A 26,306-nucleotide genomic window follows, 5' to 3' on the forward strand; every position below is an offset into this window, starting at 1 on the left:
GCCTTGTTAATCACTAGCTCATAGAGAATTTGCTGCCTTCTGGCAGCTGGCTCATTAGGAATTTAGCTCACCTTATGGTGTCTTCCCTTTGGAATGGTGAGACTAACTCCTTTTTTGGAATTTAGTCTATCCATCAATGGTGTAATCCCCCATTTCACCAAATTCCCTTTTAGAATTTAGCTTGTAATGTAATGAAATCTTTGCCTCTTGATTTAGAGATGGTCTAAGACTAAAAATTCTTTTGAGACACCTAGGGACACCGGCTGGAAACCCCAATATATTTTGGGGATTCATTCATGCACTCCAAGAAAAGCACTTAGCACAGTACCTGGAACATAGATGTTTATTCCCCTCTCTATACCATCTTGTTTGAAGATCCCTTATACTTGGGCTGAGCTTTCTATGTCTTCGGTAACTAGGAAGTTATACCAATGGTTTCAGCATTAGTTTTTTTTGGCCAATGAAGTCTCAAGGATGGTTTTATTGCCTTTATAGAGAAAATTAGCCTAGGCTCCATGGTCAGGACTTTGCTGCAAATAGGGATAAGGGATATAAAGGCCTTATTAACATAGCTATGCATAAATGTGTAATGAATGCATGCAAATATTCTATAACAATCAACACTGAATCATTTACTTTCAGAGGAAAGCTAAAACTTGTAGTTACAAAGTTCTAAGAAACAAAACTATGTTCTCTTCAAAATAATAAGGGCTATAGAAATGCAGAGACTAGACATTATGGAAAGCACTGAAGCAGCTTTTTTTTTTTTTTTTGGCCACAGTTCCCCACAGAACCATCATCTTTAGGGATTCATCACCCAACTTCAGGTAAGGAACATACCAGCTTTACCTTGGAGACAGGCTTCCAAGTTAAATACCCAAAGAATACCTGGACAAAGCCTAACCTGGGATGGAGAACAGCAGTGGGGTGAAACTGATGTGTAAATAATACTTTTGGTATTACATCTCTACATCTCAGTTTCATGTAAATCAATAACCCTGATGTGGTGTAGCCCTTGGGAAGGATGAAGCAATAACCCAAGACCACCTGGCCTTGGGAGTGATGTGGTTAGAAAGGTTGTATTTTTTTCCTTAGACTATCATGCCTTAGATTAATTTTTATGGTCAGGATACTGAGCCTACAAATATTATTGATTTTTGGGTAACAGCCTATTTGTCAGTGATGATAGAATTTCTGAGACTAATGAGCAACAATAATGAGGTGCTTAATAACACAGGCACAGAATAAAATTAGATGCCTTTCATTTGACCTAGTCACATTTCAGGCCTAAAAACACACCTCCAGAAGGTTCCCACACATCCACTCCCAGCTCTGCCCAGGGAACTATGGGTACTCTACCTGTGCACTAAGTCAGAATTAGACCATTGTTCAACTCCGCCTCTAAGCCATAAAATTAGCATATTAGTGACATGAAGCACCTGATTTCTCTTACTTTTCCCTATAAATTAATCTTCCTGCTCCTGGCTCTTTACTAACTTTTGGAATTTAGCCCACTTTACTTGGTATTACAATATAATAAACTTTGCCTCTTGGAGATGGGTGGGAGCCTGCAAATTCTTTTGAAACATCTCTCGACACTGGTCTGGAACCCCAATAATTTGGGGGGATCCCACTTGAACTTCAACAACCTGGTAATTCCACTATTAACCCTTTCTATTTCCTGAGGTCACTGTTGTGAAGGTGTTTTGGAGAATATGTTTATTCCTCTTTTTTCTGACCCCAGAGAGAATGCCTAAACAGTATTTTCTGGTTAGACTACTCAAATCCCAATTCACTTTGTACATTGTTTCCCCAATATATTGCCAACTCCTTGGGAGCAGGGACTAGCTTTGTCCTCTTTTTTGTGTCCCCAGAATTTAGCATAGTGCAGGCACATAATTAAGTTGTGTCCAACTCTCTGACTGCTTAACAAATGCTTATTGGTTGTTTATTGAGATTTTCTTTTGTCAATTTCATAAAAAATAATACATCTAGGGTCTGAATAATCTTTGTCACAGGTGACTTCTCTTCCATTGGCTTCGGCTCCCACCTCTAAATTCCACTGAGGCAGCTGGTGGCCCAGTAACTGAGCTGGCCCTCGAATCCAGAAGATCCATGTTCAAATCTAGCCTCCAATAATTACATGCTGTATGACCCAGCTCCAAGTCACTCAAATTCTGGTTGTCCCAGTTTGCCCAGCTGTAAAATAGGGATATAAATAGCACCTATCTCATAGAGGGGTTGTGAGGATCAAATAAGCTATTTGTAAAAGCACTTTGCATAGTGCCCTGGCATGTATCAGGTACTATTTTATAAATGCTTATTCCCTTCCCATCCCTTTATTGGGTTTCTCACCCTCAACTTGAACAGATTCAATAGCCTAGGCAAGCAAATTTGGTTTATTTAATAATAAAAGTGATTAAATGGCTACTTTGGTTGACAACCAGAAAGGTTGCATTAAAACAAAGCAAAACAACATTTCTTGATTTCACGCTTTCCCCTAGATCAGAGGGAAGACAAGGAGGGATTGGCTGACAAAATGCCATCACCACCCCACTACCCACTTCAAGGAAGAAGCTGTAAAGAAGGGACTGTGGAGGGAACTCAGCTTGTCTCCACAATTACTGTTAACTTGACCTTGTCTATTTAGCAAATGCTATCCAGCCTCCTACTTAGCTCTTGATCTGATCACCATGTTTTACAACCAATAGTCATTCCTCTGCTCCATGCCCAGGTGTCTAGCTTGGAGTCCCCTCAAGTCTCTCCTTCTTGACCCTCTACTTCTCTGTGGTGTCCCCTTGACTTTTTCTCAGATGTCATGTTCAAAGTCAAGAAAATGGGTATGTCTCTGCACTTAAGCAATTCTGGTGCCTTAGAATGGTCACTCTCAGGGAAAGTGCAAAAGTGAGTTATAGGAAACCAAGGAGAAGCAATAGGCTGGATGACAGCCTACTCTTGTGCAGAAAGCATTGGATTTGGAATCAGAAGATATCTATGTGATTTATTGCTTAATGGCCCTGAGACACTTGTCTATGAGGTTTATAATCTATAATCAAGGTCATGGTTATATTGTGCTCTTTGTTTTATTACAGGTAGTAAAGATTCTTTACCTTCTGTTTACGCCGTATATATTTTGTATGTATGTGTTGTGCATTTGCATATGACTTCTTTCATTAGAATGCAAACCTGTTTGGGACAGAGAACATGTATTTCTTTTTCTTTGTATCCCTAGCACTTAGCACAGCACTTGGCACATAATGCCAATTATGTTTTCTCTCCATATCAGATTCAAAGATGGGCATAGACCTACAAATAAAGACACAATGAACTGACATCCAATAAAAATGTACTCCTCTCCAAGGTCTGTCATGGACAAGCTCTGTTTAAGTTGGGAGAGGGTGATCAGAGAGTTAGCAATTGTAATGCCAAAAATAAAGCTATTGCAAATTTGACCAAAAAAAAAAAAAAAAAAGTACACAGAACAGAAGGAAGAGCAGTGCAAGTTTTGAAAGTAATGTGTGGAATTTATTATAAAGTTTTTTTTAAAGAGATATATTCGTGATTTCATATACAATCTGCTATTTATGTTCAGCTGTGTATATGGAATTTTTTTGTGTTTAAATTCAGAATAATTTTTTTAAAACTACCTAATCTTGGATATATCCCTTGACCTTTCTGGGCCTCTGTAAAATGAATAGCAATCAAATGAAGGCTGGATTATTGCTATAAAGCTCTCAAGTGCTAAAATTTTGTGGTTTGATGAGTTTTGGTTTCCTCTAAAAAGAAGCTAATGGTTATACTACTAACATTGTGGAGTGATGGTAAAGAACAAATGGTATAGCATACATAAAGTACATTGTGAACCCCAAAGTGCAATGAAAATATTGAAGAGCTGGGTTCAAATTCCAGTTCTATTTCTTACTCCTCATGTGATTTGGGGTCAATCACTTTCAAAGACCAAAACTAAATATTGATAAACTTGACCTAAATTTCTGGTCAAATTTAACATGTAGTATTGAAGGGGTATTGTATAAGCTCTGGAAAGGTAAATTTATTGGAGGCAATGAGGTGGCATAGGGAGCTTGAAGTCAGGAGGACCTCCTGTCCTTACTCTGAGAAGTAATCTTGTAGATCAATAGTTAGGGACTAGTGTGAATAGGTTCTGGATTCTTGTCCCCTCAACATGTCCTTTGCAGTGGTATCAAACTCCAATTGGAAGGATCCCAGCAGGCTGCATAAATGACTTACTTTAAATGCTATATTTTATTGTATTTTTATTTTGTTAAATTATTTCCTAATTACATTTTCATCTGGTTCTGGCCACACTCAGGAATGCAGGACAAGAGTCTGCCATCTCTACTAAAGGAAAAACTTTAGAAGAAACTATCAAGGATGTGGTCATTCCTTGCCTTATAATTACAGAGTCATCACAATATGTCCCCTTGGAGTTCTTTGTATCAAAGAACTCAACACATTACCCTATGCATATGGGGAATTCCCAGACAAAGACCTAAAGATCTCCCCAAAGTATTTTAAAAGATCCTGCCTGATCCTTGTAGCCATGCTCTTTGGCCTTTCTCTCTTTTGTAAGGATGATCATGTTCTGCATGAACAGAACTGGGGGTCTCACCAACGCCAACAGTAAAAGGTGAGTGAAAGGGAGAGAACTTGGTGCACTCGTGACAACTGATTAGAGCAGCTACTTTCCCACACCACAGTTCAGTAACATTACCTTTCTGGTCACGCTAACATGGCATGGGATAAATAATCAAAAGGTCTCTGGAGAACAAGGGAATCATATGTAGTAGGGAAAAAGGGAATTCCAGAGATAAAGTGCCTGCTCCTGCTGGTCCGAGGCCCCCACACTCCAGTGGGGCTAAAAATTTGGGAAACAAGAGTCTAGAAATGTTGAGGTCATAGCCTTGATCAAACCTGAAGAAATTATCTTTCCTTCTGAATTTTCTGGCCCCTCCTCTTTTAACCCTTTTTTCAGACCAGAATTCAATACTTGTTGGGCATTCTCCGTGTGACTGATTTTTCATTCTTTCTTTAAAAAGCAATACCAGACATTCTCCTTTTTTGATCAGGTCATTTTTTAAAAACCCCAAACACCAAAACCTGAATAGCAACTATGAATGATGAGCACTTGATTTAGAGTCAGAGGACCTGGCCTTGAATTTCTGCCACTGGAAGTTACCAATTGTGCAATCTTCAGCCAATTATAAAATCTCTTTGGTTCTCAGGTTCACCTGCAATATGAATGGGTTAAACCCACACTGGGTTTATGAATGGGCAGGAACCTTCCAACTCCAAATCTATGATCATTTGGTCTCTGTCAAAGAACAGTAGTGGGATGGCTGTTTACACAGACATTTATTTGTTACCTTTAGGAGGCGAGCAAGATGGATACCAAGGACAGATACAGTTTTGATAGTTTCAGAATCACAAACACTGGCTCACATCGACATAAACTATGAGATGACACAGGTGTGAAAAACAATGTCCGTTTCTAACACAGATGTTGATGAGCACATTACAATTACATGGTAGTTCTCCATTTTATTTACACCTTATGAGTGTGGAGAGATTACATTTCGTACAACAAAAAATATATTCTGGAATCTTTAAAACAAAAATATCTCTATCTCTACATGGAGCCAACTAGAAAGAACATAGAAAACGGGGGAAAAAACCAAATGTGCCAGCACCTTTATTTTTCCCTTCCTTAGTGAAGGATTGCTCTGATCTTCACTTAAATATTATCAGCATGAAAGAACAGACATTTTTCAGACAGACAGACAGAAGAAACCCTATCTCAGAGGGATGAATACAGAAGGAAAATGGGGGGTGGTGGAATTTCAGCTCATCTTCCAGAAAAAACTCTTGCTCATTGCAGTTTGGCATTTCAGTTTCCAATGTTACCACGTGTGTGAGGAAACCATGAGTTGGCTTAAGCTAAAAATCTGTTCCGAGAGACCCAAGCCATGTTTGTTACCACTGATTTCCCAGGCATGTTGAAGTGGCATTTTTTTTCCTGAGGAAATGTGAAGGCTGTTGATTAGAAAGAGCTCTGTGTCCTCCTGAACTAGGAGTGGAGGGGGATGAGGCAGGGGCTGTTTCAATTCTCTTTAGGAGAGCCAGAAACTTACTCCCTTTTAATAACCATCCCTAAAGGGGTTGGTCATCCCACTTCTGGACAGCTCCCCAGATGGCTTCCCTTCTTTTCAATCCTAATGAGGTCACTACCTCAGACCTTGTTTGGCCTTCACCCTCCGGTCTAGCTAAAAATGTAATGAGTCAGTTGTCCATTTTGTTACTGTAAGGTCTCAGAATCACAAAAAGCGGATAAAAAATTGTTTAATTTTGGAATGTTTTTGTTTTTATATTTGACAAATTTGTAAGACCACACCAAGTAATGAAGCTTTTTTGTTTTGACTAACTTCTAGAGGAGCCGGAAAGCCATTGAGCTTTCCTTTCCAGCCCCTTTCCCTAGCCCCCTTCATTAGCAACTTCTCTCTGTTCCCCTCCCTGGTGATGAATGGCACCATCTGTACTGATATTCTAGGCCCAAAGTAGGACTGAGAAATGCTGCCTCTCTTTTGTTAAGTTCGCTGCCCTTCTGGCTCACCCTTCTTCTGGTACAGAAATTATTTAAGGATCTATAATGACCATGAGGGAATGAGGAAAGGTAGAAGGGAAATTAGGTTATCAAATCTTCTCCCTTCCCTGTCCATCCCCGTCAAAAAAAAAAAAAAAATGAACTTAGAAAAGCTAAGAGAGTAGACATTCTGCATGGCTAACTCCCGCTCTGTGAAATCTGCTGCTGCACAGGAGATCTGAGAGACTGAAATCAAAGCAAAACTGAGAACCAAGACTTTGGTGAAAGTTACTCAAGACCTGGCTCAGGTGGAATCTTGAGATGCTGAATACCTTAAAACATCTAATAGCTGACCATCAAAAAGCCCAGGAGGAGTTACTAAATCCCAAAGGGAGGAACGTGAGAACCCTTCTCAGAGCCAGTCTGGAACCTCCTGCCTCAGCAAAGGACTGAAAGGCTGACAGAAAAGAGATGTGTAAAGCATTGGAGAAGATCCAAGAAAAAGTTTCAGATGCCCTACTGAGAAGCTTGGAAAAGCTGAAGGTAGGGCAGCTAGGTGGGGCAGTGGGGTCAGGAGGACCTTCTAGCTGTGTGACCCTGGACAAGTTACTTAACCCTGATTGCCTGGAAGGAAGGAAAGAGGGAATGAAACAGGAGGGAGACAGGAAAGTTGAAGGTATAGTAGATGAGTTAGCCCTAAGAAGTTTTCTCAGCTGGCCAGCTAGGGACCCTGGAAGGATCCATCAGACCAAAGATCCAGTCAAGACATGAACATAACTTGTTGCTTGGGTATAGCCTGGAATGACAATAATTGTTTCAAGGTCATTAAAAGAAATAAAGGAAGTTCTACTGCATTTTGGGTAGACTTCTGGGGACAAATTTATGGATAGACGAGTATGCATGGATTTCAATCATCAATGTTGCAGAGAATATCCAAATTTGCTAAGATCAAAGATCCCTCTGAGTAACTGAGAAAGGGAATTCAAACTATCTTTTGTAGAGTATGTTGTTCACTTATCTCACAGACCCCCAAAAAACAAAGTTCTAGAAACAAGTTGAGTTAATATGGGGTAGATACAAGAGAAAAAAAGGAAAATCCTTTTCTCCTGATATAAACATGTTATTGGGGGGGAGATAATATTACAGCTACAAATATAAGATATATAATTATCACCCCAGAGCCTCAGTCAAAGAGGTGAGAAATGTTTTCCTTGCTACTGGCAATACATTTAATAGTCCTAGTTTCTTTAATCACCGATTCATTCATTCATTCTTACAATAAACATTATATTAAGTACCTGCTATGTGCAGGCAAACCTACTATAGCAGACTAGAGGAGAGATAATTAAGATATGGTTCCCTAAAGAAGTTCAAAATTTAGTAAGAATAGATGTGTCTCCTTTCTTACCATTCTATCACCAACCTGTCATATCCAACTCATGCCTGAAATTTCTCCTTTCTAGAGTTTTCCCAGGCAATTTGAAAATCACTTCTTTGTCCCACTGTTTGGGGAACGTTCAGCCATTTCCCTAAGTTCTTCTTTACCCCTCCAAAACTGGTAATTATCCTTAATATATGTTCACTTTTTATTGTCCATTTGTGCATTTGTCCAAAAAATGCTACTGTTTCTGTTTGTCTTTATTTTTCTAGAGTAATCTGAAATTAGGAGACCTGTACACAGGAAGAAAAGTCATGTTTTCTAAATCTTATTTTTTTTTAAAAATCTGGCTTAGTTGTGGACTACTATAAAGTGCTTAATGTTGGTTTTTTTGTTGGCTTGATTGGTTTGTAAATGTGGTGATGATTCTCTTTTTTTTTTTTTGCCATACATCTTTTTCCTCTTCCTGAACTGTCTTCTTCCCTCTTTTCCCCTGTCCATCCCAACCGTGAACTCATCTTGTATCATCACTTCCATCAACCTGAATTAGAAAGAAGCCAGGACTGGGACTTAATATGGTGAGGATAAGAAAGAGGAAGTTGTAGGATTTGGCTCAGTAAATACCTACCTCCGTGACTTGCAGTTGTACTAGACAAAATTAAGTGAAGATATGCTTCCTGGCCTTGAGGAGCTTAGAGTCCAAAAGTAGATAAATTATTTATGCCTTAAAAGAGGTATTTCTTTAAGCAACATGGGATTTTTGCATTTGTGGAGGGCTTTTCTCCTGATATGTTCAATTCTGTGGAACTGACAATAGGTGAAGGGAATAGAAGAGATCAAAGAATAGAAGAGAAAGAGGTTGGCCAATTTCTTCCCCCCCTCCTATATTTTTACCAATCCTGTCCTCACCTTGACATCCCCAAGCCACGTCAGCAACAGAGGAACAACATACTCATAACATTTTAAAGCAATACCTTTGGCAATTTCTTTCAAATATTTTTTAAAATTTGGGTTGGAGGTGAAGCACATTGTTTCAGCATTCACTGTGTAAAGATCTCTGAGTCGATTTGGATCAGCTTCTTTTGGAAAGATCACTCATCGGAGCAGTTAGCCTATGAATATTAGTGTAAGACAGATGTTTCAAATAGCTTCTGAATGGGTTGAAGTCACTTGAACTTGACTATCAAGTCAGGTGTCTGCTCACTGGACCTAATTATCTGAACCAGGCTTTTGTTGGCATTTCCCCACTTTTGTTTTTAAGAAGATGCTTTAGTCAAAGGCATTGTCCTTTTGTCCTTGGAGAAAGTGAAAGAGGATGTGGCAGAGAGATTAAAGGAGAGAGGGAGAAGCTGATGGAAAAGAGAATGAGGCTGAAGGGAAAGCCAAGGGTTATGAGGGAAAGCAGAACCTGCTTCACCTGAGAAAGCCATTGTGGCTGGGAGAACCTGCTCCCTCCTTTGGCCTCTCCTGTACCATTAAAGGTGCCCATTCCCCATCCATCGTTCACTCCCACCACGCAAAGTCGGTCAGTTCTAGAACACCCTCTGTACAATACAACCAAATTCTCTATAGACCGTTGGCGAGGTTTTCATTTACTCCAATACATTTTGTGAGCAATTGACGATCAATTCCAAAAGCATTAGAGTAAAACAATTGACGTTGCTTTTGAACATAAAGAAGAAAGCAGACTAACCATAAATATTGATCTTAAATTAAATATTAAAATTCATCTCACCACTCTCAGCTTTGTTTCCAAATATGCTTTTGTATCCAAGATATGAAAGCCTGAATGTTGGTAAATAAGTGGAAATTCAAGATGATACTTAAACTATGTGACTGAAAGTATTTTCTGTCCATTGCCTACAGATGTTTGCTACTAAGGCAGCTAGGGTGACTTACACAAACATTGAATCTCTCCAGAAGTGGCACCAGAATGTGCTCACAAGAAGCAATAATTAACGGAGAGTAGCAAGACACTGAAGTTTCCCTATCATGGTAGTAAAATTATTTTTGTAGACTCCCCAAACTTGAAGGAACCTGGAGAGATCACCTCTCCCTCTCTATAAGGATTATGCTTCAAGATTTACAAAGAGCTTTCTCAAAAGATAAACCACTTACTCTTCTCTTATAAATCTACCCCCCCAAAAAAAGACATTATATCAAATCTTATGTCTAGAAAGTATGTCCTGATTTTAACCTGTCTCTGCCACTGTACTTTAATCCCTCTCATTCTGTCCTCAGTGGAAACTGAGAAAAGCTGCTCATCATCAATCTTCCCTTATAATAATAAAGACAGTTATCAACTTCCCCCTCAGCCTTCTCTTCTCTATAAAGAACCACAATTCCCCTTTATAAATGTTTACTTTCCAAGATTATCAACAATGTGTGCTGGTGTGACTATGATGATAGGACTCTGCCGCTTTCTTGCCCACCATGGTGGTGGTCAGGAGTCACAATAGGCAGCCATCCCAAGCCTGCCACTCTATTAAAAGATCCCTAGGCCAGAAAGCCGGCCTGCTCCAATACTGCCCAAAGAGGGAAGCTCATCCAATGTCCCATCCCTCGCATCTTCACTCTGCCCATCACTATGGTCCAGCATGGCAGAAGAGGCTGCATTAAGGACTTTTAAGGGGTCCCATGGAGGAAGGCCAATGGAGCTCTTCAGGAGGGAGAAGGAGATTCATGATGGTATTCTACTGGTCAGCAGGGAAAGAGTTTCAGAAGTGTCCCAAAATGGAATGTTTGACGGTAAGTGATAGCAACTGCTCTGAAGTCAGTGTGGGAGGCGACGGAATCGGAGAGAGATCACCAAGAGGCTTTCTTCTGTTTCCTTCCAAGCTCATTCTTGGAGACTGGCTGCTGGTATGAAGATGGCTGAATGCCCTCTAAAGCGCACTGAGAATAGCTGAACACTTCTGTGTGGCTTTAATATGAATCCAGTTATCTGAATGAAGAAGGGGCCAGGATGAGTCTCTCTTCATTTCTAAGAAGCTTGCTCCCTTCTCTGTTTCCTGGCACTTCCCTGAGATACCTCCCAGGCCATCTCTTCCATCCCAGCAAAGACTCTTAGTTGAAAAGACTGAATAAAAGTATTACCATTAGCCAAAAAAAGGGAACACATGATTCATTCCTGCTTTTAACACAATACTTTAAAGATGTCACCAACAGTTTGTATCCTGCTATATTTTAAGTTCATTTTACAAGGAGACTAGTTCTTGGCTAAAAATAACTGTGTGCGTTAAACAGTTCAACAGCTGTCTGGATTTTCCTCTGAAGGAAACCAAATTCTACATTTCACTCATATTCATTTTAACCCATTCAATGAAGGAATCATCACAGATGTTTGGACCTTTCACAACGTACCCTAAGAATGATGTTATTTGGTAAGCAAGGGATTTTTCGCCTTATTTACTGAGATGTAAAGAAGCTAAGTAATTTGTCAAAAACTACATAGGTGCTCTGGGGGCAAAGAGGAGATTATTAACCAAGTCATCTGATCAACCCAGGTTATTTCCTTTAGAAAGTCAGAGTGGTATCATGTTAAGAATGTTGAATTTGGAATAGGAAATCCCAAGGTCAAGTTCTAGTTCCAAAATTTACTATCTGTATGACCTTGAGCAACTTCATCTGTAGTAGGGGAATAATAATATTTGCAGTATCCCTCTCCCCATTAAAGCTGGGAAGGACCTTGGAGATCACTAGGCCCAATTCCCTTGTTTTGTTACAACACAACAAGCATTTGAGTAAGCACCTATCTGAGGTGCTGACAAGGGAAAAATGGGGAAAAAAAATGTTCTTAAGGAGCTTACATTTTACTCTCATGAAATAAGCCATGTAAACAGATAAGGAAACTGAAAGGTCTTAATTTTTTTTTATTTGCCCAAGAACACAGGTCCTTTGACTGCAATGTGCAAATGCTTTGCTAATTATAAAATATAATACAAATTTCAGCTGTTGTTATTCCCAATATGACTTCCAGAATATTAAAGACTTATATGTACACATGCCAATTAACCAGATAATAATGTCCCTGAACTACTCTGCCTCCAATTATCTGAATATTTTTAAGTGGCGTTAGACTGAACTATCCCCCAAATCTAATACAAAAAAGTCATTCCTTCAGTCCTTACTGACCTGGTTAACACTAAGCCATGATAATTACAAATGAAATCTATAGAATTTGATTTCCATAGTAGGAAAAGATAAATATCTATGACTTGAAAATATTTTGTTAGCAATATTTGTAGATAGTTCATTAAGTACAAATTAAATTTAAAATTATACCTACGCTATCAAAAATTTCTGCTATTTCAAGCAGTTAAGCAGATTCTATAGTTGCAGCATTGCAACAGTCAGAAACAGATTTTTGAAATGGAAACCAAACACTTATCGAAATTCCAAAGGGGTAAAATGGCCTTGAATCACGAAATAAAGTAATAGAAAATTTTGGAATGTGTGATCGGGAAACCCAGAAATTAATCTGTCTGTAAAAGCATCTAATGTTATGGTGCTGTGGGCAGCCCGGGAAGGTGCCATCAAGTAAGACTGTTCTCCAAAGCAATGTCATGTCTTAACTCTGATATAGTTGCAATTAAAACAAAACAGTAATAAGTGAACAAATTCAGTTCCCTTTACCTCTTTTCCTTGGCACTTCCTGTATTCATGCTAAGAGCTTTCCAGACGGTAGTTTTAGGCATTTCATCAGAAATATTAATCTCAGAAGGGTCACATCTGAAATCAACAATTAGAACCATGATTGCCTAGTCACAAATGAGCGATCATTATCTATGGCAAAGTCCTCAAAGGGTAAAAGCCTAGCATCTCTTTGAAAAATCTGTAGATCAGGGGCAGCTAGGTGGCACAGTGGATAGAGCACCAGGTCCTCCTGACTTCAAATCTTAACACTTCTTAGCTGTGATCTGGGCAAGTCACTCAACCCCCATTACCTCAGCAAAAACAAGAAAGAGAAAAATCTGGAGATCTGATCATTAACATTCTAAACTCAAATAGCACATTTTCTTCCCTGAACTGAATGAATTTTGCTAATATCATGTCCCTCATTCACCAGCAAGCATCTGGAAGTTTTTATAGGCAGAGGAAAAAGTAGAAATTCCCTGTTACTAGATGGGATCTTAGGCAGTTATCAGAAGGAGACCCAGGAGATAGGCTGAGAGGTTACTCTATGCTCCACTACTTCAATTCTCAGGAGTTGAGAGAGATTTGGAGAACCACAGCTCCCTCAAACAAGTCAGACACAAGTCAGACATGAAGGCAGGCTACGGAAAAGGATTTCTAGGATGACTCTGCATCTTCCTTCAGGTAGCCAATTGAAATTGATGGATTCCCACTTAAGCACTGACTTCTGTTAAAGTCTCACAAAATGTATAGTTGATAAATAAGTAAGCTCCTTGAAGGCAGATGACTATTATTTTTGTATCTTCAGCAGAAAGCACAGTGTCTACTAGGTGTTTAATAAATGCTGGCTGAATTGAATTCCTCATTCTTCTCCAGTAATTTCATCAAATCCTTGTCAACTCTTAAATTCCCAGCTATGGAAAAAAAAAACCTGTAAGGAACCTCAGAGATATAGGCCAATGTATACTTGAGTAAGAAGGATTATAGGCAGCATGTCAGAAGCCCTGGAAGAATCCCAACAGATCAGCCATCCCCAGCCTGCCCCTCCATTAATGGGGTGATACAGAAGATCCCGAGACCAGAGGCCTGATTGACCTGCTCACTGTCCACAGGGTAAATCACATTTTTATTTTGCCCATCCCTGTGGTCCAACATGGCAGAAGTTGCACTCAGAGAGTTCTTCTCTCATTCTCTTCTGGACTATCACCCACATTCACCTTCCTGCCTAATTCAGAAATCCCCTTTACAACAGCCCCAACTAGGGGTCATCCACTAATTGAACTTTGCAAACTGAGAAGTCATACACTGGCTTGTTCCATAATTAGTTCAAATTGTTAGAAAGTTCTTCCTGACACTGGAGCCAAAATGCTGATAACTTGATTTCGAGTTCTCCCTGCAATAGCCATACTAAGTTAATCTTTCTAACAATAGCCCTTTCAATATTTGTAATCTTCTCTTCAAATTGTTTCTCTTCTTTTTCCCTCCTGCTCTTGGAAATGCATCTGCTTGTGAGGAATTCAAACAGGATGAGAAATATGACCTCTATGAGCAAAGCATGGGTAAGATGGGCTTCCTATTAGTAGCTGAGGAGAAAAGACCCAGTGAAATATCTAGATGCTGGTTGAACATAGATAGGAAGAAGGATTCTCATCATTCAGATCATTCAGAATTGGCCAAGTTCTGAGTTCCCTCTTCTCGAACCTGAGCATGGATATATTCATACCAAGAAAGGAAAGAGCATGTTCTGGAGGAGGCAGTTGAATCCTTACACTAGTAGATAGAGAGGCCTCAACAACAAAACCTGGACTAGAAGCCTGGACTAAAGCCTCCAATTCTTTAAGTTGTAAACTAGTCTTACCTGAAATTGTTATTTTTTCCAGGACTACTCAGTAACTTCCTGCTTTCCAAGGGAAATTTGTCTGGCCCCATTTCTAACATTTTCTCATCCTCCTGTGGGAAAAGGGAACATTATTATTTCCTAGACCCAACATGGCCCCATAACCATGGCCATTCCCCAACCAGTACAATCTATGTCTCATGGGAAAACCTTCTTGTCCTTTTATAAAATCATAATTTTGTGTTTCTATTAATTGCATATTTATCTACCTAATCTATTCCCTTTGTGAGACACTTAAGGGATCAGGCCAGGTTTTTTCCTATGCCCTTGGCCATGCTTATGAATTGTGGTTATCTTCCATCTGCATTTGACATAAAAATTAAATCATTAATTTTATGATTTAGTGCTTGTTTTCCATCGAGTCCATTGCTATTTGTGGCAGACTATAAAAATCTGAAGAGCAGGGACTAGATCTATTAAGTTATAAACCTATGAAAAGAGATATTTAATGCATTATCAGATGAGAATGTGTGGGTTTTGCTTTTTTTTTTCTCAGATTTTAAGGTGAAGGAGAGGAAGGGGCAAAAGTCCTTAATCTAATTTTAGCAAATGAGGTCTCTGGGAGGTGATCTTCCTAGGGCTAGCTTTGGGACTTCTCCTTTAGTCCTTGCTATATCTAGTTGACCCAGTGCTTCTGACCTCTTCCTCCTTGGCCTTTTTCTTAGCATCATCTAGCTTCTTCTTCTTGCTTTCAGGCATGAGATCATCTAGCCAGCTCAGTTCTCGTTTAGAGAAACAGAGATCCATGACTTTCCGGACAAAAACCAAAGCCAAAACCTACAGAAGAAAAGAGGTATGGATTAAAGGAATCACGGTCCATCCCAGCCATTACCTTCCAGCAGAATTAAGTCCACTAAAATGGACCAGAATATTTCAATTTCCTTAATAGGGCAACATGGCACAGGGAAAAGAGACACAGGCCTCCTGTCAGATCAGAATGACCAGATGTTGTTTAAGTTTACTCCCATTGGTATCAGAAAAAGGAGGAGGGAGCTCGGGATGGCTGGAGAGGTCATAAACTCTGTGACTGGCTGTGAGAACATACAGTCCACTGGAATTTCTGGGTTAAGGAAAAAGAGCCTAGTTCTTCTCCAAGTTCCCCTGACCCCCTCCAAAGGTTTTCTCAGGCAATGGCTATTTTTTTCACCCAGACCCTTCATCATCTCACAGGAAACTTACATGTAAGTCACTGGCAGTTTTGTGACTCTGGAAAGTCACAAAGCCCAAATTGATAAGGTCAAAAGAAATGGAAAGGAAGAGAAAACAGAAAAGGAGAAAGGAAGCCAGTAAAAAAACTTAAAATGCTACTGCTGACTGGGGGTGGGGAAGGGAAAAAACTTCCTGCACTATTACATTTTTGAGTAGAAAGAGACTTTAAATGGCATCAAAGCTAATCATCTCGATTTCTGGATGAGGAAACTAAGGCAGGCCCAGGAACTAAATGGCTTGGTGAAGGTCATACCACAAAGATGCTGCCTCAATATGAATGTAGGGGTGATAGGAACACAAAAAAAGAAATTAAGAGTCTATCCAAACCTACTCCCTCATTATACAGAAGAGAAAACTGACAACAAGAGAAATTGGCCACAATCACTAAGCTTCTATGAGTCAGAGATAATATTTGAACTCGGTTCTTTCTGGCTCCAAGTCCAATGCTCTATCCTCTCATCTTAAGGATGAAAAATATTCAAACCAAACAAACTAAATGCTTAATTTTTATGTACAGGAGTCTAATTTGCACAGCCTTCAAGACACCTAGGCAATTTTTAGCACTCCCTAAAAAGACAGATCAACCTCTCTGCCACCAAGATTAGGTCCAGGAGAGGGAAAAGAAGAAACAGGCAAGAAAAGCAAGACTAAGGACTCAGGGGACAGCTAGGTGGCGCAGTGGACAGAGCACCAGCCTTGAATTCAGGAGGACCCGAGTTCAAATCTGGTCTCAGACACTTAGCTGTCCTAGCTGTGTGACCCTGGGCAAGTCACTTAACCCCAGCCTGGGGGGGGGGGGGAGGGAGAAGACTAAGGAAGCAGTGAAAACTGAATATAAATCAACACATGCTCTCTTTTTTTTTTAATTTTTTTTCCTCCCATGGTTTTTCCATTTTATTCTGATTTTTCTCTCCCAACATGATTTATAAATGTGAATTTTTAAAAATCAATGTACATGTATAACCAGAAATAAAAGCAATTAAAAACAAAAACTAAGGAAGGAGGTTCCCACACACAGGCCTCCACTGCTTGCCATGGTTTTTAGGGAACTGCTTCTTCCTCTAGCCCTTTCTTCTACTGTTGCAAAGTTCCTTTTGTGAGGCTACAACTTTTCCAATCTCTTTTCCCAAAACTTTATCCCTTTTTCAGAAAGGACAGAAGAAGGTATCAGTTCATTCACTACCATCCCACTACAGCTCTACCTTGTCTCTTTTTCCTAAAATCTGCCATTCACTTAAAGCATTTCAATCACTGTTGTGCTAAAGTTTTGGGGGCGGTTTGCATCAATGTACATATATAAACATTTTTCTCTTCCCTCCCCCCTCCAGATCCACTGAAAAGCTTAGGTAATTAAAACAGTTAGAAGAAGCCACTGCCCCTCTAGTCTGAAGTCAAACAAGGCTGTCACTCTGTAAAGAATAGGAAAAAAAAAAGTTACCATCATTGGAAAGATGATTGCAGCTGGGGATGCCTTAATAGCCCACAGCAAGACAAGACAAGTCAGCTGGATGAGGGTGAAGAGGTGCACTTTCCGCAGAGGGACATGGCGCAGGTAGATGAAGTCTGGCTGATGCTTTGCTGGCATCCCAAAGAGTTTCAAACGATCAAAAAACTGAAAAACATCCATTTCCCAAAGCAACATTAAGGGAGCTTTAGATAGTAACATTTTTCTATGTGGCATCAGAAATGACATTTTTCTCTTCTGAGAATTTTACTTTAGAATACACTTCATAGATCTTTTCTCATAAAAAAAATCAAACAAATGTGATACATTAAAAAAGACAGAGAGATATGAAGAGGTTAAATGACAAGAATGAAACCCATTAAAAAAAACTGCCTAAGGCATCACAGCAATTATTAAAGTGATTGTATTTTTTGTCCATTTTTTTTTGAGGCAATTGGGGTTAAGTGACCTGTCCGGGGTCACACAGCTTGTGTTAAGTGTCTGAGGTCAGATCTGAACTGTGGTCCTCCTGACTCTGGGGATGATGCTTTATCCACTATACTATATATTTCCCTCTCTCCTCCAACACATATTTGATCAAACACTGGAAACCAACAGGCAAGGCTCATTGTACCCAGTTTACACCTAAATCATCTATGTTGAGCCTGGAGCCTCCTTCCTCTGCCCCTTGGCTGGCTGGTAATAAAGGCATAAACCATGGTTTGGCACTGGGAACAGAGTACCACCAACATACTTACAACAGTTCCTTAATCTCTTCCCCAATACACCACATGCTAAAGTCCCCTATATTTTTCCACCCTGACATGGACTAGAGTTTTATTTCTATCCTTTAAAAAATAAAAGTCTGGGGCAGCTAGGTGGCGCAGTGGATAGAGCACCAGCGCAGTGGATAGAGTCAGGAGGACCTGAGTTCAAATTTTATCTCAGACACCTAATACTCCCTAGCCGTGTGACCCTGGACAAGTCACTTAATCCTAAGTGCCTCAGGAAAAAAAAAAAAAAAGTCTGACTCTCAGCCAGTCCCAAGGATCTAAGTCTACAATACATTAACAGCGTTAGCCAGGTCTCCTGAGAGTTAGGGAGCTCTGGGGAGACCAGTCAGGTTAGGCCTTGAGCCATACAGGGAGCAGGGTTCATTCTAGAGGAGAGATCAGGACACCTTGGTAGCCTGTGCAACTTAATTCTTATGAGGTTCTATTTGACTCATGTTTTCATGAAATTTCTAATGCTACCAGCTTGCCACACCAAGAAACAACTTTTCAAAAACAGTCTTGAACTTTGATAAGGATTTTTTCCTGGTACCAAATGAGAGTTCAAACTGAAAAAAAATGTAGGAAGAGGGTGTATGCCCTATTAGACTAGGAGAACTGAGCGGACAGTGGGAAAAATCATTTCCTTGGAAAAAAAATACCTGGATTCCTCTAAGTGAAGAAACTCCCATGTAGAGGAAGACTCCATAAAGTACTGGCATTGGAATGAACTAGAAACAAAAGTGAAGAAAGGACTATAATTAAACCTAATATCATTTTATAGCAAAATCAATATTACCTTTTAAAAAAACTGACAGAATGTCAAGTTTTCTGGCCCCATTTTTACTATTTCTGTGAAAAACATTTTCAATCTTCCCAGTGAACTAGGTTTAAGACTTCTCCCTCTACATTGCTCCCTACAAATAATTATTTCTTAGGATTTCTTTCTGCCCTCTGGAGTCAGCCTGAACAACCTAATCTCTTTTCCATAGGAGTCTTCTCTTTTCCAAGCTAACCATCCCTAGTTCTTCCAATGAGTTCTCAGAAAGCATGACTACCACCCCCTTTATCATCCCAGCCACCCTTCTCAGGATGCTTAACATTATTCCTAAAAAGATGGTGCCCAGAACTGAACACAGATACAAACTCCAATCTGACCAGGGCAAAGCACAATGAGAACCTCAAATCTCTCTGAGCACTTTAACTCCAAGCTTAAGGTCCATATGGAAGATGGCAGTTGTGTTATTAGTTTGTAAATTTGTTCATGAGTTTCAAAGCTTGTGTTGATTCTCTTTAGCTTCTGGGCAATAGATGTTTACTGCATGGCTTGGAGTCAGTTTGTATACTATACTCAGTGATTTTACCAGGGAAAACATGGACAGCTGTTCTTATTCCACTGCCTCCCTTTTTTTTTTTTTTTTTTTTTTTTTGGTAAACATAGGTCAAGCTTTCTTTGTGATTCCTTCCTACAACACTGATACCCCCTTCAAAGTAGAATGCAGTGGCTTTTCCAGCCATGTTTTCTTTTCTTTTTATATATTTTTATTTATTTCATTAATTATTTCCTAATTATATTTTTAAAAATCTCAATATTCATTTAAAACTTTTTTGAATTCCAAATTCTCTCCTCTCTTGTCTCTTTCCCACACATTGAAAAGGAAAACAATATGATATTAATTACATATGTGAACTCAAACAAAACATATTTCCATATTAGCCATGTTACTGACTCTCGTATTTACCAGCTTCTTGTACAAGGCTAGTTAGGATTTTACCTTGAAACTGTGACAGAGTTCCAAAATTATAGGTTTTGCTGTATTCCTGCATTCTGTGGCTATAAGTCTTACAACTTAGTCAATATCTTTCTACCTTATCCTTGAGGAACATAAAAACCTTTCTTCTAAGAAGGAGCCTTGAAGTTCCTGAGCCTCTGGGCTGTTGGTCATGCCAAGAATGCCCATGAATTAGTGCAATCTTCCGTGTCCTCTGCTGGATTCAGAAATCTAAGGGGTGGGATAATGCACAACTGGTAGGACTGTCTGGGGCTGCTCAATGACTCCTGAATGCCCTACAGTAAGCCTCATTTTGTTCTACAATCTTAAGTCTTTCTCATGGGGGCCCTCATTATGCCTCTTAGTTCTAACTCAGCATCTCACTGCCTTGTTTATCAGGACATGAGAGATCCCATAAGCTTTCTTGGTTGCCATGTTGACTCGTGGAGTTTGTGTTCCATTAAAACTCCCAGATCCTTTTGCCACGAATTGCTACCTAGCTGTCCCTCTCTCCATCCTACATGTAGGGAGTTTATTTTTGTCTTTTTCACTCAAGTTTAGAATATGACATTTATCCTTATTACATTTATTTTATTTCAGCTCTTCACTCTAGCCCATTGACTTCTTTTTTGGATCCTGACTCTGTCATCTCACTTATTTGCTGGCCTTCAACAAGTCACTGAGAGCAAGATCCAAATCATTGATAAAAATACTGAACAGAAACAGGAGGTAAAGAAGAAGAAGCTGTGGTGGGGAGGATCCTGGGGGGAAAGGAAGAAGCTGTGGTGGGGAGGATCCTGGGGGGAAAGGAAGAAGCTGTGGTGGGGAGGATCCTGGGGGGAAAGGAAGAAGCTGTGGTGGGGAGGATCCTGGGGGGAAAGGAAGAAGCTGTGGTGGGGAGGATCCTGGGGGAGGAGGCAAGGGACTGAAGGAAGTGTCTGAGCCAGGGCTAGAGTGGGCCTGATAGACTTCTAGGCTTCTACCTTCCTTAGGCTTTTACCCCTCCAGGCAGGACAGACTTTATCTGGTTACCTTTAACACAGCTGTCATGAAGACTGAGCAGCCCATCAGCACAAAGATCATGAGCCCTGTGACTCTCTGCTCTCGGATCCCCAGGAACTTGGGCTGCTCCCCTGGAGCCGAGCACTCGGACTCCAGCTTGAGGCTATTGACGTGAGTAATGGAGAGGACGGTGGCTGCCACGAACCAGGGCAAGCCCATGATGGAGCAAACTCCCAGCATCACAGCCACCATCAGCAAATCAAGGTGGTATCCACATCCTTTCTGTGAGAAAACAGGATCTTCAGTTAGCAGAGGCTGCTCTCACTGTCTTGACATTATCTGACATTGAAGCCATCCTCACTATGAGTAGGATCGGGGTATTTTTATCAATCTAGAAGAATCATAGTTGGACCTGGCTTCAAATCCAGTCTACTACTTCCCATACATTTGGCTGTGGGCAAGTCATATAACTGCCCATATAACTTAATTAATTAAGTCATATAACTTAATTTTCTCATCTGTAAAACAAAGACTTTGAACTAGAAATGATCATAGCATCAGACAGAACTTTCGGGGGCCTTCCCAGCTTGTAATCCTGTCTCTCTCATCACAGAACTTGAAATAGGACGTCCTAATCCAAACCCAGATTATCAAAGCCTCTCATCTCCATTTGAGAGATGGCCTTCTCTCTGTACACCCACTTTTGGGCTGTGTGTTTCCAGAGGACAAATGCATTAGGTAGGAAAACTCATCCTAGCAGCTAAGTCAGGAATAAATGTCAGGAATTGTGTCTTTGTCCCATAGGATACAGGAGGCAACATAGCTCTTTTTGAGTAGAGAGAAACCTGGCCTCAGATCCAGAAGACCGTTTCCTGTTGTGGGAAAAGAGAGGAAGAAAAGGGAGGGAACCTCAGTATGCTCCTTGTCAATATGTTTTTCAATATCTTCTGCAACTCATCCTGTCTCCTTGTGGTACCTGTGACTAAGATTAAGTATAGGAAACCATCCTTATTGCTGCTGGGACTCAGAAGAACACAATGGTTCTAACCTGAAGCTCAAGAATACAGGAAGTTAGATCAACAATTTCCAGCCGTGTTAAACAAACTGTCTGCATTTGGCTGTACTTCTCTCATCAAGCCATCTACTCCCACCTCTCCAAGACTTTTGAGGTATTAAAGGTTCTTTCAATAAAAACATGGTTCTTTCCTCTCATCTTGCCTGGTATGACACATGGGTCAACATGTGTGTGAGTGGGTGAGCATGCACACACACAAAGTCCTAAAGCTAGCCTCATTCATCAACTGATGAACCACAGATATGTAAGGCTGGGATAGAATAGAGATTCCTCCAATCACTGACGATTCCTCCTAATTTGTTGGAGTCTTATCTTCTATATTACCCTCAAATGCCTGAGGTCTGCATGCACACATACTAAAATTAATCAATATATTCACATGAAGAAACTCATGGATTCTCTGTAGACCAAAATTCTTATTACCTTGAGCTTATGTTCCTTCCTATTAATTATAACAGCTGTGATCTGCTGGTCCATGAATATTAAGATAGTGCAGAGGAGAGCTGGGATGATTGCAGCTATCACTGTCCACCAGGGATTGGTTCCAATGGGATTGATAATCCACCCCCGATCATCTCTTGTGGGCTAAAAGAAAAAAGAATCAAGGCTTTATTTTTATATTTTAAATTAGCAAAAATAATTAGTGCAAAAGTCTCTTAGACTTGGTCTAAGACTTTCTCTTCAATGTTGCCTGAGATTCCTGAAAAATATCAAATACTATAATTTCTCAAACCCTTGATTTTTGTTTAAAAAATCCTTTAAATGAGTCTTTCCAAGTCAAGAGCTCATTATTGTCTTTGTAGATTGTCCATAGGGAATGGAATATGAATTCCCATAAGAAATTATAAATTCTAACCTAACTTTTGTCCCCAACTCTCTGCCATTCATCCTCTAAAGATTATGTACTCAAGATGTAGCCAGATTTTATTATTAGCATAAATAAAACTATCCCCTTATATTCCAAGGCTAAGTGTAAATGACCACTACTCGCCTCTCAAATCCCCTCTGACATTTATAGCAGGTGACTATACTGTACAACCAACCACAAAGTGTCTCTCCCTGCCCTCTGCCCCTTTCTTCTCTTCTCTCTCCAGTGACAATACTGGTTCAGGTAGTTTCCCTCATGCCTCCCCCTTACTCCATGACTTTGGGGCTGGTACTTTTGTCCTACATGTAGATACCTGCCTGGTAAGCTTCTGAGAAGGCTGATACTAAAAGTGATGGTCACCAGAAACAAATGTGCTTTCCAGCAGAGGACTTAGTGACAGTGCAGTTCACTGTGTCATACATAAGCTGGAATGCTTGCCTTTGAAGTACTTTGTCATGGAAAAGTTGACAGATTTTGTGTCTGGGGTTAAATTATCAATGTGGCCAGGCAACAATCCACTGACAAACTCTGATTGTTGCTAAGTCAGCCACTTGCCAGAGAGGGCCGCTGCATCGGATAACCATGAATCTGGTACTCTAGCCAGGTGAGATGGATGGAGACAGATGTTGCTTTGATGACATCTGAAGGAAAGAGTAAGTAGCATGAGAGACTCCCAGGGAGTGGAAGGATGGCTGCAAGCTTCCCAAAAGCTTAACCACTCTCTGATCAATTAACCCAAACTTCCCATTCCTTCAGTGCAGCTACTTTCAATGAAGTCTAATTGTACTCCAAGAGCTAAGTGACAAGGAGTCCCATAACCTTTGCAGGTTTTTTTTTTCTGAGGCAATTGGGATTAAGTGACTTGCCCAGAGTCACACAGCTAGGAAGTGTTAAGTGTCTGAGACCAGATTTAACTCAGGTCTTCCTGACTTTAGAGCTGGTGCTCTCTCCACTGTGCCTCTAGCTGTCCCAGAATTTACATTTTTTAAAGAGTATGCTTATTAAGCAAAATATATTCTCAGTTGATGGAGTGATAGTCTACGTGGCAAAGTGGAGTGAAAACTTTTAAGTGCTAACGGAGAAGGCATTTTAACATGAGAAGTCTTATCTCCCTCATGGGAAGGTCAGGCACAGGGAGACTGGTCCCTGGGGCTCCTCAAGGCTACTCCTAAATTTCATGATCACCATGAGTCTTTTAAGAGCTAACTTTCTTCATCATATCTTCCCGTGCCTATAGCAGCAGGATCTTTGGGGGAAGAGCTTGGTGGTGGTCAGATGGACAGGAGTCATCTTCTAAGTGTGAATGTATAAGCTAATTTATAAGCTAAAGAATATGCCTTTTTCCTCCCTTCCCAGGCCAGTAGCTCCCATAAGTTATAGGAGTGTCCTAAGATTTGACTGTTTTGATTTACCAGGCATGCCCATATTCTTTCTTATGGGGCAGAGACAAGGCAGGTGGGACTCCTCCCCTGCTCACCCAGCCAAGGATCTGGGCAGACAGGATACCAAGTGGGTTCTGGGGGCATTTCTATTCTGCTGTGCAGAGCAGATGTACTGATAGAGCACCTCCTCCATACAGCCTTTCCTCATCATCCCAGCCCACAACTATCTCGTCCTTCTTGGATTCCTCTGGTGTGCAGCATCTTCTGTGATATGCTTTTGGCACATGAAAGATTTTTATGAGGTTATGGCGTGTCTCCCCAACTGGACTGTCAGCTTCTTGTGGCACAGACTGAACTTTACAATCCTTTACAGCAAACCTCATAGTATGAGATATCTGCTGACTGAGCAGAAACAGGAAGACCACAGCTCTTTCAATGTCTCTACAACCCCACATTTTTATATTATAATGAACATCCACTTTGGTAAATTTTTACATTAGATTTCAAAACCCTAAGACAAAATACACAAAATAAACAGAAGTACTAGTAAGCATTTTTGTTATAACTAAAAGAACCTTTCCATTAATTAAACAACTGCTAGTTTTCATTGTCTTTGGACGATGAAACCAAAACTAAAACCAAAAACTAAATGTTTTTCAAAATGTCTTTGGAAATGCTTTTTGTTCTTTCAGAGGGACACCTGCACCAGGAGTGGGGGATACTCTAGAACTCATCCTCTGCCAAGCTATTTGAAAAGCTCTTGGCCCCCAGCTTAGGACCATAGTCTTTGAAACAATGCTGAATATATATCTTGTGAATTGTTTACCTTAAACACACTTGGAACTTGTAGCTTTGGGGATGGGACGCCAATTAAAAAATCAAGAATCACCATCGTGAAGATGGTGAGGAAAACCGCAAAGTCACTCACCATGGAACGTACCTGGAGGAAGAAATGATGAGAAACTTAGAAAATGTTGTAAAATTTAATCATCATTAGAAAGGGCTTCAAGGTTCTCAGGATCAAATATCAGTGCCTTGGTGGCATTCTATAGTATAGTGATATATGAGGATTTTTACTCAGCCCCAGGGGCTGTAAGGTATGACCAAAATAAGGTGCCAGGCAATGATCTGACGATGGGGACTTCACCCCTTCTGCTCCCCCTTTTCTGAAGACTATTTAAATACTGGCCAAACCAAGGAAGGCTTTTAATGAAGGCTGTATCTGGTTGGATATTGGAAAAGCCAAGAACTACGTCAATCCTAGATCCTGAGGATAACTTGATATGGCTCAAATTGGGCCATAGATAAGTGATTCCCTGTGCATATGGAAATAAGAGAGTTATTTACCAGATTATTCACCCTATCTAGACTATCTAGACTCTCCTGGATGAGAGGAAAATGTCATACAGTAAATATGGCACATACACATAATACTTGGATTACATAACTGGAGTTATTTCAGTAACAGCAATAAGGCCTGAGAATGATTCTTTGCAAATCAGTATTTACATTTAACCATAAACTATGATGAGTTCTGTAGCTGGCAATTATGCATTCTTGCTAAAAGAATTCTGTGAACCATATTCACTAGACAGTGAATAAAGAGCTAGGCCTGGAGACAGGAAAACTTGAGTTCAAAATCAGTTTCAGACTTTTTTGAGCTGTGACCTGGGCAAACTAAAATTACTTAACTTCTTTCTGCCTCAGTTTCCTCATCTGTAAAATGAGGATAATAACAGCACCTCCCTCCCAGGGTTATTGTGAGGAACAAATGAGATGCTTGTAAAATTCTTTAGAGCCTTAAAATGCTATTACCCCTACTCTCAGTCTGACAGGCTTTGTTCCAACTGAGCAACTGAAAAAAAAATTGAAAAACTACTTGGTTTAATGCCTCATTGGAATTACTGTGAGAAATATGAGCTGGTCTACTTTCAACTCATGTTGCCATATTGAGGAGAACCCTTTACTCTTATGTGAACTTAATAATTATTCACCACAGTGACAAGGCATTTGACTCATAATAACTCCAGAAGGACAAGTATCCCCATTTTACAGATGAGGAAACAGAGGCATAAAAAGATTTAATAACTTTCTCATAGTCATCTAGCCGCTAAGAAGAGAGCTAGAATTCAAACTCGGACCCTCTGGCTCCCACAACTTTCTACTGCAATGGTACCATTCACTAGCAGTTCTGCAATTCAGCTGCTTCTGTGGGAACTCCTGAACACTGCAGCTGTTATCTTTCTAGAAAACCAGCCTGTCCAAATCCTTCAGTG

The 26,306-nt window shown here is 40.1% G+C and overlaps 1 protein-coding gene across 5 annotated transcripts in view; it reads right to left on the minus strand.

Annotated features, from left to right (window-relative positions):
* Positions 1-304: 304 nt before the first annotated feature.
* The window catches only part of SLC4A8 (solute carrier family 4 member 8), an 86,617-nt gene continuing 60,615 nt past the window's right edge, over positions 305-26,306 (minus strand). Inside the window, exons 17-25 of one of the 5 annotated variants that reach the window (XM_074270356.1) lie at positions 24,857-24,970; positions 22,204-22,365; positions 20,736-20,987; positions 18,594-18,662; positions 17,156-17,329; positions 15,148-15,285; positions 14,470-14,561; positions 12,612-12,707; positions 305-530 (exon numbers count right to left, since the gene is read on the minus strand). In XM_074270356.1, coding sequence (XP_074126457.1) covers positions 416-530; positions 12,612-12,707; positions 14,470-14,561; positions 15,148-15,285; positions 17,156-17,329; positions 18,594-18,662; positions 20,736-20,987; positions 22,204-22,365; positions 24,857-24,970 — 1,212 coding nt within the window. In that variant the 3' untranslated portion in view covers positions 305-415. Of the gene's footprint in view, positions 531-1,904; positions 2,200-10,332; positions 11,056-12,611; positions 12,708-14,469; positions 14,562-15,147; positions 15,286-17,155; positions 17,330-18,593; positions 18,663-20,735; positions 20,988-21,448; positions 21,578-22,203; positions 22,366-24,856; positions 24,971-26,306 lie in introns of those variants that run through there. The other 4 variants (XM_074270355.1, XM_074270357.1, XM_074270358.1 and 1 more) reach the window with 4 other exon arrangements.

The sequence above is a fragment of the Sminthopsis crassicaudata genome, chromosome 5 (genome assembly GCF_048593235.1).
Source record: "Sminthopsis crassicaudata isolate SCR6 chromosome 5, ASM4859323v1, whole genome shotgun sequence".
NCBI classification, from domain to species: Eukaryota; Metazoa; Chordata; class Mammalia; order Dasyuromorphia; family Dasyuridae; genus Sminthopsis; species Sminthopsis crassicaudata.